The sequence below is a fragment of the Spermophilus citellus genome (genome assembly GCF_964194105.1).
Source record: "Spermophilus citellus genome assembly, chromosome: 1".
In the NCBI taxonomy this organism is placed as follows: Eukaryota; Metazoa; Chordata; class Mammalia; order Rodentia; family Sciuridae; genus Spermophilus; species Spermophilus citellus.
In genome coordinates, this window is record NC_138182.1 from 158,960,343 (window position 1) to 158,975,580 (window position 15,238).

General features: G+C 39.7%; 1 protein-coding gene across 1 annotated transcript; it reads left to right on the forward strand.

The window, feature by feature from the left end:
* The first annotated feature begins 9,450 nt into the window (after positions 1–9,450).
* On the forward strand, positions 9,451–14,339 carry TMED9 (transmembrane p24 trafficking protein 9). The gene is made up of 5 exons (XM_081281948.1): positions 9,451–9,670; positions 9,841–9,941; positions 10,659–10,784; positions 12,030–12,176; positions 13,478–14,339. The coding sequence occupies exons 1-5, from the start codon at positions 9,487–9,489 to the stop codon at positions 13,625–13,627; spliced, it is 708 nt and encodes a 235-aa protein (XP_081138074.1). The 5' UTR covers positions 9,451–9,486; the 3' UTR covers positions 13,628–14,339.
* The last annotated feature ends 899 nt before the right edge of the window (positions 14,340–15,238 follow it).

The following is a 15,238-nucleotide window of genomic DNA, read 5'->3' on the forward strand; positions in this document are numbered from 1 at the left end:
AATTCTGCCTATCCAAGAGCAAGGTAGATCTTTTCATCTTCTAAGGTCTTCTTTAATTTCTTTCTTTAGCATGCTGTAGTTTTCATATAGAGGTGTTTCACTTCTTTTGTTAAGTTGATTCCCAAGTATTTTATTTTATTTTTTTAGGCTATTGTAAATAAGGTGGTTTTCCTAGTTTCTCTTTCTGAGGATTTGTCACTGATATACAGAAATGCCTTTGATTTATGAGTGTTTATATCCAGCTACTTTGATGAATTCATTTATTAATTCTAGAAGATTTCTGATGGAATGTTTTGTGCCTTCTAGGTATAGAATCATATTGTCTGCAAATAGTGATAATTTGAGTTTTTATTTTCCTATCCGTATCCCTTTAATTTCTTTCATCTGTCTGATTGCTCTGGTAGAGTTTCAAGAACTATGTTAAGTAGAAGTGGTGAAAGAGGACATCTTTGTCTTATTCCAGTTTTTAGAGAGAATGCTTTCAATTTTTTTTTCCATTTAGAACAATGTTGGCCTGGGGCTTAGCATAGATAGCCTTTACAATGTTGAGGTATGTTCCTGATATCCCTAATTTTTCTAGCATTTTGAAAATGAAGAGGTGCTTTATTTTGTCAAATGCTTTCTCTGTATCTATTGAGGTGATCATATAATTCTTATCTTTGAGTCTATTGATGTGAGAAATTACATTTATTGACTTCTTTCCAGGGTCTTGTGCAAGCACTCTACGAACTGGGCTATATCCCCAGCCCTACATTTATTGATTTCTGTATGTTGAACCAACCTTGCATCCCTGGGATGAACCCTATTTGATCATGGTGCACTATCTTTTTGATAAGTTTTCATATTCGATTTGCCAGAATTTTACTGAGAATTTTTGCATCTATATTCATTAGAGATATTGGTCTGAAGTTTTCTTTCTTTGATGTGTTTTTGTCTGGTTTTGGAATCAGGGTGATGTTGGCCTCATAGAATGTGTTTGGAAGTGCTCCCTCCTTTTTTATTTCATTAAATAGTTTGAGAAGTATTGGTATTAGTTCTTCTTTAAAGTTCTTGTAGAGCTCAGCTGTGTATCCATCTGGTCCTGGGATTTTCTTGGTAGGCTTCTGATGGCGTCCTCTATTTCTTTGTTTGAAATTGATGTTCATAATTGGAGTTTTCTCTCTCCTCTTCATTAGCCTTGCTAATGGTTTATGAATTTTATTTATTTTTTCAAAGAACTACCATTTTTGTCAATTTTTTTCAGTTGTTTCTTTTGTTTCAATTTCATTTGATTTCAGCTCTGATTTTAATTATTTCCTTTCTTCTACTGCTTTTGGTGTTGATCTGTTCTTTTTTCTAGAGCTTTGAGATATAATGTTAGGTCATTTATTTGTTGACTTTTTCTTCTTAGAAGGAATGAACTCCATGCAATGAACTTTCCTCTTAGAACTGCCTTCATAGTGTCCCAGAGATTTTGATATGTTATATCAGTGTTCTCATTTACCTTTAAATTTTTTAAAATCTATTCCTTGATATCTTTTGCAACCCATTGTTCATTCAATAGCATATTATTTAGTCTCCAGGTTTGGAGTAGCTTTTATTTTTTATTTTATCATGATTTCTAATTTCATTTCATTGTGGTCTGATAGAATGCAGGGTAGTATCTCTACTTTTCTGTATTTGCTAAGAGTTGCTTTATGGCACAATATATGGTCTATTTTAGAGAAGGATCCATGTGCTGCTGAGAAAAAAAATGTATTCGGTCATTGAAGGATGAAATATTCTATGTATGTCAGTTAAGTCTAACTTATTGATTGTATTATTGAGTTCTACAGTTTCTTTGTTTAGCTTTTGTTTGGAAGATCTATCCAGTGGTGAAAGAGGTGTGTTAAAGTCACCCAGAATTATTGTGTTGTGATCTATTTGACTCTTGAACTTGAGAAGAGTTTGATTGATGAATGTAGATGCTCCATTGTTTGGGGCATATAATAACTGTTATGTCTTGTTGATGTATGGTTCCCTGAAGCAGTATGAAATGTCCATCTTTATCCCTTTTGATTAACTTTGGCTTTATTTGATATGAAGTCTATTTTATTTGATATGAAGTCTGTTTTATTTGATATGTATATGTAGACCATGTGAATGATATATTTTATCCCAACCTTTCACCTTCAATCTCTGGTATCTTTTTTTTAATAAGATGAGTCTCTTGAAGGCAGCATATTTTTTTAATTTTTTTATTAGTTGTTCAAAACATTACAAAGCTCATGATATATCATCTTTCATACATTTGACTCAGTTGGGTTATGAACTCCCATTTTTACCCCCAATACAAATTACAGAATCACATCGGTTACACACTCACGTTTTTACATAATGGCGTATTAGTGACTGTTGTATTCTGCTATCTTTCCTATCCCCTACTATCCCCCCTCCCCTCCCCTCCCATCTTCCCTCTCTACCTCATCTGCTGTTGTTCAATTCTCTCCCTTGTTTCCCCCCCTTTCCCCTCACAACCTCTTATATGTAATTTTGTGTAACATTGAGGGTCTCCTACTATTTCCATATGTTTTCCCTTCTCTCTCCCTTTCTCTCCCCCCACTCGTCTCTGTTTAATGTTAATCTTTTCCTCATGCTCTTCCTCCCTGTTCTGTTCTTAGTTGCTCTCTTTGTATCAAAGAAGACATTTGGCATTTGTTTTTTAAGGATTGGCTAGCTTCGCTTAGCATAATCTGTTCTAATGCCATCCATTTCCCTGCAAATTCTATGATTTTGTCATTTTTAGTGCTGCGTAATACTCCATTGTGTATAGATGCCACATTTTTTTATCCATTCATCTATTGAAGGGCATCTAGGTTGGTTCCACAGTCTAGCTATTGTGAATTGTACCGCTATGATCATTGATGTGGCAGTATCCCTATAATACGCTCTTTTAAGATCCTCGGGGAATAGTCCGAGAAGGGCGATAGCTGGGTCAAATGGTGAATCCATTCCCAGCTTTTCCAGGAATCTTCATACTGCTTTCCAAATTGGCCTCACCAATTTGCAGTCCCACCAGCAGTGTACAAGTGTACCCTTTTCCCCACATCCTCGCCAACACTTATTGTTGTTTGACTTCATAATGGCTGCCAATCTTACTGGAGTGAGATGGTATTTTAGGGTGGTTTTGATTTGCATTTCTCTGACTGCTAGAGATGGTGAGCATTTTTTCATGTACTTATTCATTGATTGTATGTTCTCCTCTGTGAAGTGTCTGTTCAGGTCCTTGGCCCATTTGTTGATTGGGTTATTTGTTATCTTATTGTTTACTTTTTTGACTTCTTTGTATATTCTGGATATTAGGGCTCTATCTGAAGTGTGAGGGGTAAAAATTAGTTCCCAGGATGTAGGCTCTCTATTTACCTCTCTTATTGTTTCTCTTGCTGAGAAAAAACTTTTTAGTTTAAGTAAGTCCCATTTGTTTATTCTTGTTATTAACTCTTGGGCAATGGGCGTCCTATTAAGGAATTTGGAGCCCGACCCCACAGTATGTAGATTGTAGCCAACTTTTTCTTCTATCAGACGCAGTGTCTCTGATTTGATATCTAGCTCCTTGATCCATTTTGAGTTAACTTTTGTGCATGGCGAGAGAAAGGGATTCAGTTTCATTTTGTTGCATATGGATTTCCAATTTTCCCAGCACCATTTGTTGAAGATGCTATCCTTCCTCCATTGCATGCTTTTAGCCCCTTTATCAAATATAAGAAAGTTGTACTTTTGTGGATTGGTTTCTGTGTCCTCTATTCTGTACCATTGGTCCACCTGCCTGTTTTGGTACCAGTACCACGCTGTTTTTGTTACTATTGCTTTGTAGTACAGTTTGAACTCTGGTATCGCTATACCTCCGGATTCACACTTCCTGCTTAGAATTGCTTTTGCTATTCTGGGTCTTTTGTTTTTCCATATGAATTTCATGATTGCTTTGTCTATTTCTACAAGAAATGCCGTTGGGATTTTGATTGGCATCGCATTAAACCTGTAGAGAACTTTAGGTAATATCACCATTTTGATGATGTTAGTTCTGCCCATCCACGAACAGGGTACATTTTTCCATCTTGTAAGATCGTCTTCTATCTCTCTCTTTAGGGTTCTGTAGTTTTCATTGTATAAATCTTTCACCTCTTTTGTTAGGTTGATTCCCAAGTATCTTATTTTCTTTGAGGATATTGTGAATGGAGTGGTTTTCCTCATTTCCATTTCAGAAGTTTTGTTGCTGATATACAGGAATGCCTTTGATTTATGCGTGTTGATTTTATATCCTGCCACTTTGCTGAATTCATTTATTAACTCTAGCAGTTTCTTTGTAGACCCTTTTGGGTCTGTTAAATATATTATCATGTCATCCGCAAATAGCGATAATTTAAGTTCTTCTTTTCCTATTTTTATGCCTTTTATTTCTTTTGTCTAATTGCTCTGGCTAGTATTTCAAGAACTAAATTGAATAGAAGTGGTGATAGAGGGCATCCCTGCCTTGTTCCAGATTTTAGAGGGAATTGAAGGCAGCATATTGTTGGGTCTTTTTTTTTTTTTAATCCAATCTACCAGCCTATGTCATTTGATTGGTAAGTTTAGGGTTAACATTCAGGGTTATTATTGAGGCATGATTTGTATTACTGGTCATTTTTGCTTATTTTTTGGTATTTTAGCTTGACTTGGTTTCTCATTTGGTTGGCTTATCCTTTATTGTAGTTCTTCCCTTTGCAGATTTTCATTGTTGTTTTTTCATTTCCTCCTCGTGGAATATTTTGCCGAGAATGTTCTGTAGTACAGGCTTTCTTGCTGTAAACTCTGTTAGCTTTTGTTTATCATGGAAGGTTTTTATTTCATCATCAAATCTGAAGCTTAATTTTGCTGGATATAAGATTCTTGGTTGGCATCCATTATCTTTTAGAGCTTTATATATGTTGTTTCAGGATCTTCTGGCTTTGAGGGTCTGGGTTGAAAAATCTGCTGAGATCTGAATTGGTCTTCCCTTATAGGTAATCTGATTTTTCTCTCTTATAGCCTTTAAAATTCTATCCTTATTCTGTATGCTTAGGCATTTTCACTATAATGTGTTTCAGTGTAGATCTGGTGTAATTTTGTACATTTGGTGTCCTATAGGCTTCTTGTATTTGATTTTCCAATTCATTCTTCATGCTTGGGAAATGTTCTGATATCATTTCATTGAAGAGATTGTGCAACCCTTTGATTTGAATCTCTGAACCTTCATCTATCCCAATAAGTCTTAAATTTGGTCTTTTGATGGTATCCCATAATTCTTGGGTATTCTATTCATGGTTTCTTACCATTTCACTGTGAGGTCAACTTTATTTTCAAGATTGTATATTTTGTCTTCATTGTCTGAGGTTCTGTATTCCAAGTGATTTAGTCTGTTGGTGATGCTATCTATTGAGGTTTTTAATTGGCTTATTGTTTCTTTAACTTCAAGGATTTCTATTTTTGTTGTTGTTGTTGTTTGTTTTAGAATCTCTCTCTTTCTTGAAGCAATCTCTTGCAACCTATATTTGGTCTCTTATTTCTTTGTTGGTGTGATTGATGGTTGCCTGTATTTGTTCTCTTATCTCTTTGTTGGGAGTGTTCAATTTTTGCCTGTATCTGCTCACTTAGGTTGTTCTTTATTTCCCAAATTATTTTAGTTATGTATATTCTGAACTCTTTCTCCGACATTTCACCTACTGCACTATCTATGGATTCTGTTGTTGTAGTATCTTGGTTTGTCTGGGGCACTTTCCTCGCTTGTTTTTTCATGATATCTATGTGCCTTCCTCTCTTGCAGTGTAGATCCAAGGTATTACAGCTTTTGCCCTATTGTCTTATAGTGTCCCTACAGGTTACCAATACCTCACTTTTAAGGGAAAGATCAATATTACAGCACTCAATGTACCCAACATGCAGCCATATATTAGTTAGCTTCTATTCTTACATTTACAGTTTTGTCACTATAATCAGAAATGATGAGTTTGGTTATCTTCTACTATACAGTCAATAGGTTTGTGTAATGGTTTACAGTTTCCAATGGTAGAAGGGGGTCTGGAGGGTTGGCTGAGATGTTTATGAGGTAGAATGTGAGAATATATAGGTATTAGATTATATGACTAGTGAGAAGGTAATTATAAGAAATTGGCTATTAGTAAGAGAAATAAGAGATAGGCAACCCCATACAAGACTCTGTTACCTCAGCAAAAGGATAAATGTTAGCACCCCTAGTAGAGAAATCTCTCGTGTAGCCAGGCCCACAGAGTCCTTGGTGACATCTTACTAGGTCCTTATTGTTGTCTCTTGAGAGAAGAACAATATCCCAGTTTCCTGCGATCCTCCGACTTCAGCCTCCGGAGCCTCTGGGATTACCGGCATGTGCTATTATGCTTGACCTTTCTCCCGCTCTTTGGATAACAAATATCTTAGTGATATCTCCTTGAAGTTTTGGTTTACATTTCTCTAATAATTAGTAAGGCTGAGAATTTTTTCATATGCTTATTGGCCATTTGTTGATCTTTGAAGAAATGTCTGTGTCTTTTGCTCATTTTAAAATTAGACTTTTGTTGTTATTGTTGAGTTTTAGGAATATGTACATTTTGGATATTAATCTCTTATAAGATATATGATGTGCTAATATTTTCTTCCATTCTTTAGGTTGCCTTTTCACTCTGCTCAAAGTGTCTTTTGATACACAAAATGTTGTAATTTTCACGAAGTTTAATTTGTCTGTTTTTTCTTCTGTTGTGGTGTCATACTCAGGAAATCATTGGCAGATCTAATGCAGTAAAGCTTTTGCCCTATGTTTTCTAGAAATTTTATGGTTTTAGTTCTTTAGTCCATTTTGAGCTAATTTTTGTATATGGCATTAGGGAAGAATACAACTTCATTCTTTTGCATACAAATGTCAGTTTTTCTCAGCACCATTTGTTGGAAAGATTGTCTTCCCCCTCCTATTGAAAGGTCTTGGCACACTTATTGAAACTTATTCAACCATATATGGGAGGATTTATTTCTGGACTCTACTCCAGTCTATATGTTTTTATCCCATGAACACTGTCTTTGTTACAGTATTTTTGTAGTAAGTTTTGAAATCAGGAAGAGTGAATCCTCCAGCTTTACTTTTCTTTTTCAGAACTGTTTTGGCTATTAGGGGTCCCTTGAGTTTCTATATGAATTTTAGAATGAGTTTTTCTATTTCTACAAAAAAAAAGTATCACTGGAATTTAGATAGGGATTGCATTAAATCTGTAGATTGCTTTGGGTAATATTGACATCTTTTTTTAGTTGTAGTTGGACACAATACCTTTATTTATTTACTTACTTATATGTGGAGCTGAGGATTGAACCCAGCACCTTGTGTTAGGTGAGCACTCCACTGCTTTGCCACAACTCAGCCCCTACACTGACATCTTAAAACAGTATTAAGTCTTCAATCCATGTACATGACATATACTTCCACTTAAGTCTTCAATTTCTTTCAGAAATATTTTGTATTTTCATTGTACCTCCTTGGTTATTCTTTTTGGTACTATTTAAAATTTTTTTTTAAAGTTGTAGATAGACACAATATCTTTATTTATTTTTATATGGTGTTAAGGATCCAACCCAGTACCTCACAGGTAAGAGGCAAGTGGTCTACCACTGAGCCACAACCTCAGCCCTCTTTTTAGTACTATTGTAAATGGAATTGTTTTTGTAATTATTTATCAGATTGTTCATTGTTAGTGTTAAGAAATGCAACTGTGTTTTTTTGTTTGTTTCGTTTTTGTGGCACTGGGGATTGAACCTTAAGGCCTTGGGCATGGGAGGCAAGTACTCTACCAACTGACCTATATACCCAGCTCTGCAAGTGGTTTTTGTATGTTGACTTTGTGTTCTGCTGTTTTGCTGAATTTATTAGTTCCAATAGTATCAATGTTAATCCTGGTTATAATATACTTCTAAAAAATGTTACCATTGAGGGAAACTGAGTAATGGATCTTTGTGCATTATTTCTTACAACTGCATGTAAATCTATATCTCAATTTTAAAGTTTAATTTAAAAATACCCCAACCTAATATTACAAAATATTATTCTGTATTAATTCTGAATAGTAGTTGCATCAGCAGTAATAGCATGTAGATATAATGGTACTCAGAAAAACAAACCAGAAGAAAAACAAATGGGGAAAAACATTCGGTAACCAAAGAAATGGAAATTTAAAAAGTTAATGAAATGCAATTTTTCTGCTATTTTCATAAAAACTAAAAATATTAAGAACATTTTGATAAAGGCATGGGAAAGGAAACACTACTGGTGGGCTTGTAAATTGGTACAAAAGAATTTGGAAGGCAATTTTGTGATTTCCTACCAACAAAGCGATGTCACACAAAAATGTATTTTTTAAGAAAATTTTAAGAGTTTTCATTATACTCCAATTACAAGGAAAGAAACCTTAATGATCTTTCATGAGAGGAACGGATCATAATAAAGTACATTTGTACTACCGTTATATTATTACTGTTCAGAAAAAAAAACGAGGTAAAAACTTTCCTTTGAAGGGGAAACATGAAGGCTTTTCCACTCAAGTTCTCAGCTTAGGGCCAAATGTAAATGAAGAGAACCAAAAAGTAAAGAGAAAAATCTCCATTTTCTAAGAAACCGCGACGCAGTCACAACCATAAACCGCTAACTCCTAAGAATTGCGGAAACATGCTGAAATTTGGGTAAAATTCAGACAAACGCAGTGATTCTAGTCTGGGAGACTCGGTTTCAACCTTCCTACGAAAACCTTTTACCCACCAGCCTCTGGGGCCCAAAGCCCGGGCCGGAGACCAGCCGTCGCAGCGGGCAGCGTATCCGCTGTGTGCTTTGACCATATTTCGGAGTGGACGTGGTCCGGGCACAAAAGAAAGAGGTGGGCTTTTTTCTTTCTTTCTTTTTTCTTTTTTGAGAATTCGTACGTTGTTTCTGCCATTTTTAAGAAAGTCTCGTCTCGTCCTGTCCCCCCACCCCGTCCCCCATCCACCACCCCCGGTGCTGGGGTTGGACCCAAGGCCTCATGCATGGTAGGTATGCACTCTGCCACTGAGGTACATATCCAGGCCCTAAAATTTCATTACAAAGAAATAAATAGAGGTAAACAGTGGCAGATGCTGTGCTGAGGAACGTCAGGAATCCTCGGTTCGAATCCTACTTCTGCTCGTAATTCGTTCCGCGTTCTCAAACAATCTTACGCGGTTTCATCTCTGTAGAATGCCAACAATCACCACCACTCGTCCAGTTGCTTAAAGAGAATCAAAGGAAAGAAACTTTCTATTTAGGGGGTTCCACTGAGGTACAAGGTAGAAACGATGCCCCAATCAGGTGCTGCCGCGCCGAGGCCGCTGAGCATCTCGGGAGTTGTAGTCCACCCTGCCGAACTCGTGGTCCCGGCAGGCACCGCGGTGGCAGCAGCAGGGCTACGTGGCTCGGCAGGCTGCGCCTGCGCGGGCAGGTGGGGCAAGATGGTTGCGGAGGTTGGCATGCGGGTCTTTGGGATCCGACCCGGAACCGGGCTGGTTAGCATGATGCGGACCCTTCTACTGCTGCTGTGGTTTGCGGCCCGCGGGAGTACGCTCTACTTCCACATCGGGGAGACAGAGAAGAAGTGCTTTATTGAGGAGATTCCGGACGAGACAATGGTTATAGGTGCGGGGATGAAGGGGAGAGTTTGGGATGTGACCGTGGTCTTGGGGAGGGGGATGTGAAACTGTCGGCTCTTGGGAGCTGGGAGGAGCTGGCTTTGCCGTGTCCTATCGGCCGCGGACCCAGTGCCATCTCGCGCTCTTCTGACATGGGCTCGCCTCGCTTGTCTCCAGGAAATTACCGAACACAGCTGTATGACAAGCAGCGCGAGGAGTATCAGCCGGCCACCCCGGGGCTTGGCATGTTTGTGGAGGTGAAGGATCCAGAGGACAAGGTGAGCCGGCCCCTTACCTCGGCGAGACCTCCACCAAACAGGCTCTAGTATTGCCCCTCTTAGTTTCCGGATCTGCTGAAATGGGAAAGAGTTATGGGAAATCCTGGGTTTTCTCTGCAGGCTAAACTTGGGCTGCTGGGATCCTAGCCGCTCCTTCAACTTCCTACTGACAGATGCACGACTCTGCCAAGTCACTTATCTTCTGTTATTTCCCTGGTCTATGAAATGGAAATTCACTTATTTTATAGGTGTGATGGGTAAATTAATTACGATGATGAAAATCAGTGAGTTTTGTTGACCGTAAAACTGTAGTATCTAGTTACAGAACTGAGCCCTTAAAAAAAAAATCAGCAACTTTTAATTTTGACAAATAAGGACATTAAAAAGAAAAACAAAACTCTCGCTGTCACCCCAGGTCACCTTTCATTTAAAAAGAGAAGAAAAAAATCGCACCAACAAGGTTGAAAAGGCATTAGCTATGAGTACAGGGAAGCCCTTGCCAAGAATCATTACTTGCCAGACTGATGTCAGACCCTTCAACCCTGCCCCAAATAGTTCTCAGCAAACATTTGGCAATTGCTACTGAGCAGCTTTGGATCTTTTGAGGTCCTTAAGACTCTGCTTGTCAACTTTTGTGGTACTTATAGCTTTAAGTACCATTTCCTTTCAGCCTCATCCCTACCATAACACTGACTAAAGCCTCTCTTCTTTCTCCAGGTCATTCTGGCCCGTCAGTATGGCTCCGAGGGCAGGTTCACTTTCACCTCACATACCCCTGGTGAACACCAGATTTGTCTTCACTCAAATTCCACCAAGTTCTCCCTCTTTGCTGGAGGCATGCTGGTAAGTGGACTCATGTGAGACTCAAAAGCATTTAGCCTTTATCCTTTGGTCAGGATTGGGAATTTTTTTTTTTTTAAGTTTTTAGTTATTGGTGGAGGACACAGTATCTTTATTTTTATTTGGTGCTGAGGATCGAACCCAGTGACTCACGCATGCTAGGCGAGCACTGAACCTCTGAGCCACAACCCCAGCCCTCGGATTGGGAATTTTTGGTACTGTAGGTGAGGGATAAGTATGTTGCATTTTGCATCTCCTGATAATACTGGGCTTCCAGTGGACATTATGGGCACAGTAACTGGGCCTTTTGTATAGTCATCCTTCAGTTCTAGGGCCCCTCTTAGATACTAAAATCCCTGGATGTTCAAGTCTTTTAGGTAAAATGGGTAGTGTTTTCATAAAACTTATGCCTACCTTGAAGTCATCTCTAGATTCTTATAATCCCTAATATAATGTAAATACTTTGTAAATAGTTGTCATACTGCATTAATTGGAGAATAATGACCAAAAAAAGTCTGTACAAGTTTGTACATACTCACTATGCACATGTTTTATTTTATTTTATTATCTTTTTTTAAAGAGAGAGAGAGAATTTTTTTTTATATTTATTTTTTTAGTTTTCGGTGGACACAACATCTTTATTTTATTTTTATGTGGTGCTGAGGATCGAACCCAGCACCCTGTGCATGCCAGATGAGCACACTACCACTTGAGCCACATCCCCAGCCCACATGTTTTATTTTTAATCTTTTTTTTTTTTTTTTTTTTTTTTGGTACAGAGGATTGAATTCAGGGGTGCTTAACCACTAAGCCATATCCTCAACACTTTTTTATATTTTATTTTGAGTTAGGGTCTTGCTGAGTTGCTAAGTGTCTTTCCAAGTTGCTGTGGCTGGCTTTGAACTTACAATCCTCCTGCCTCAGCCTCCAAGCTTCTGGGATTACAGGCAGGCACCACCATGCCTGGACTAATCTTTTAAAAATAGTTTTGATCTGCAGTTGTTTATATCTGTGGATGGGGAACCCACAGATACAGAAGATCAGACTGTATATGCCTTGTTTAGAGCACCAGCCCTGGCTTATTTTTCTTACTTGTGCACCCAGAGCCCCATAGGGCTGGACACTGAAGAAGCCTGTCTGTTGGTTAAATGAACAAATGAAGAAAAGTTAGGGGATCAGCTGTCAGGCTCTGGCAGGAAGATGGAGCTGTGCTGCCTGATTCCCTTTCTCTCCCTTGTCTGTCCCCAGAGAGTTCATCTTGACATTCAGGTGGGTGAACATGCCAACGACTATGCAGAAATTGCTGCCAAAGACAAGCTGAGTGAGTTACAGCTGCGTGTGCGACAGCTGGTAGAACAAGTGGAGCAGATTCAGAAAGAGCAGAACTACCAGCGGGTAAGTGCTTCATCCAGGCCTGGTGGGTGCCCACTGGCTCAGCCAGGTGTTGCCTGGCAATGAGACTCTCAAGAAACTTACCTATGCTGCATTGCAGTTCTAAAAGGTGGGATGGGTATTACTAAATCCATCTTGTGATTGAGAATATAGACTCTTAAAAATTTTTTTTTAAATTATAGATGGACATAATACCTTTATTTTATTTGTCTATTTTTATGTGGTGCTGAAGATCAAACCCAGTGCCTAACATATGCTAGGCAAGCTCTACCACTGAGCTATACCCCCAGCCCTGAGGATAAACTCTTTAAGAGGCTGTCAAATCAGTGCACTGAATCACAGTTACACACAGAATGACAGGATGGGGGTTGATAACAACTCCTTGGGTGCTGTTTCAGGCGAGCGCTTTTTTTTTTTTAATATATATATATATATATATATATATATATATTTATTTATTTATTTTAGTTTTCGGCGGACACAACATCTTTGTTTGTATGTGGTGCTGAGGATCGAACCCTGGCCGCACACATGGCCAGGCGAGCGTGCTACCGCTTGAGCCACATCCCCAGCCCTTGGGTGCTGTTTCAATGACTCTAGGTGCTCCTAGGACCAAGAACCTTAAGTTCATTTGTGGCCAGAAACCAGATGTACCATGAATAAATCTGTGACCATAAAGAGTAGTAGATGGTGACCCATCTTAATAGGAATAGCTACGTTCAGTGACAACTGGAGGCCCCTTTGCAGAATATGGGCCTTGAGTTTTCAGATATTCCATTTTTTCTCAAGAGCAACTAGAGATCTAGGTTTTTTTTATGTGAAATTTTCCTTAGTTTTAAATGTTGGCAAAACACTGTGTGAGCCAAACCAAACATGTATAAAGACCAGAACCAGCTCCCCAGGTCACCAATTTGTAACTTTTACCCAAAATCTTCAAGAAGCAATGTGAGAGACCTGGACAGAGGGCTTAGAGCAAGCCCACTCCTTAGTAATTCAGGCTACCTCTATCCCATGGGGTGATACCACCACCACCTTCTTACTTCTCCAAGTACCAGGGTAGGACCAGGACCAGGTGAGGACTATACCTGACAGATGAGAGACAGTCTTAGGAGAAATGATTGTATTGACTGAAGCCATTGACTGCTGAACGTAAAGAATCCCTCAGTAGAGTGTCTCTTTGTTTGCAGGCACTTGGCTGGAATTTAGACAGAGGAGGCAAGCCATGGGTAATCCTTGCAGGCTAGAACCCCAACCATTCTAGCAACCTCAGCCAACTCACACTCGCTTTTTGTTTTTTCCCACAGTGGAGAGAGGAGCGCTTCAGGCAGACCAGTGAAAGCACCAACCAGAGGGTGCTGTGGTGGTCCATTTTGCAGACCCTCATCCTCGTGGCCATTGGTGTCTGGCAGATGAGGCACCTCAAGAGCTTCTTTGAAGCCAAGAAGCTGGTGTAGCTGTCCCATGCCTCACAGGCTATCTTTCCTCTTAAGAGGGAGGGGAAAGGACCTCCTGGAACTGATTCCTCTCTGGCAGGAGGACTGGTTCTCAGCCATAGATGTTCTGGAGGGGAGAGGGGCCGCAAGTATCCCCAGGTACAAGCTAAAGGCAACAGCTTGGCTGGCTAATACTGAGCAGGTGTTGGGGCACATGCCTGCCCCCTCCCCCTGGCCTCTGGACCTTTTGCAGTAATCAGGGGTTGGTAAAGCCACTGGGAAACCCATTGGCACCTTAGAATCACAGTGTTACTGATCAGGGATCTGAGGCTGCTGTCTGGGATAGATGGGGGGAGGGAAATGGGTGGGCAGGCAAGCCTTCTGTCTTCCTTTGCTAAGTTGGGATTTTGAGCAGGCTGGGATTGACTGTGACTTCCTGTCCCAGAAACCTTGTCAATTCTCTCCTTTGGCCTAGACCCAGCCTGCTGATCCAGGGTGTGCATTAATTGAGGGTGGGGTGGAGGGGGCTACATTGCAAGGAACTGGCTCTGAGGTTGACTCTGGCTTTGTCACATGGTTGCCCTTTCTGGGGCATGAGGAACTAGTGTCAGGCCAAGCAGAGGCCTTGGTGCTGGTTGGAGACAGGGCCTGCAGAATCTTAGTTACTGATTTCATTTTCAACAAGTCTAGGTTTGTTACATTGGTTTCCCAATAAAAGAAAAAATTAATTTCCTGTCCAGTGTAAAGTTAATCTTGGTGTACACGACACTGCAAAGTATGCAGAAATGTCATTTCTTCCAATGGACAAAGCATATTCCAAGGTGAATCCCCAGCTGTGGATTTCAACCTCTCCATATCTTCCTGTGGCAAGGGGGAATTGGGTTTGTTCAAGACCACCCAACAATCAAATTATGAAGTTGGGGCTCAAATTCATATAACATTTCCTTTGCATCAGATCCATTGTGAAGTGCCTTTCCTTTGCAGAGTAGGCAGGCAGAATTGTCATGCTTGCTGCAAGAAAGTGACTATAAGGAAAAGTGCTGTATGTGTAGAAAGGAGAGTCCCAGGGCTGGTGAAAATATTGGTGGGCTTGTTATTAATAACAAGTGATTTCTTCAAGAATCATGAAGAAGAAGGATTCTAAGGAAAGGAACTTGCAGGGCAGAGGAGGTTGAAAGAAGCAAGCAATTGGTGTGGAGATGGATGGACAGCCTGTCACTGGAAAGGATTTGAACTGGAAGAGCCTTGATCCCCACGTAGGAGATTTGGACATCTCTCATCTGCCAACAAGGTTCTAAGTAGAAGAATCACCTGAGGATAAATTTGAGGAAGGTGAATCCAATTTGTGAAAATGATGGGATGAGGAGACAAGTTTGGGGGTTAACTGAATCTACTGGGAGTATGAAATCTGAGCTCATGTTGTTATCTAGGCCTCTACATTTAATTTTTTTATTGGTGCATATTCTCTGTATAATAGTAGGTGTAATTGTGGCATACTTATATATACATAAAACAATTTGATCAATTTTACTCCCCAACCTCTTCTCCCAACCTCCCACCCTTACCACCCCCCTCCCTTTACCCTAGTAGTCTCTGTCCGCATCCTTGGCACTCCCCCCCACACTCCTTTTT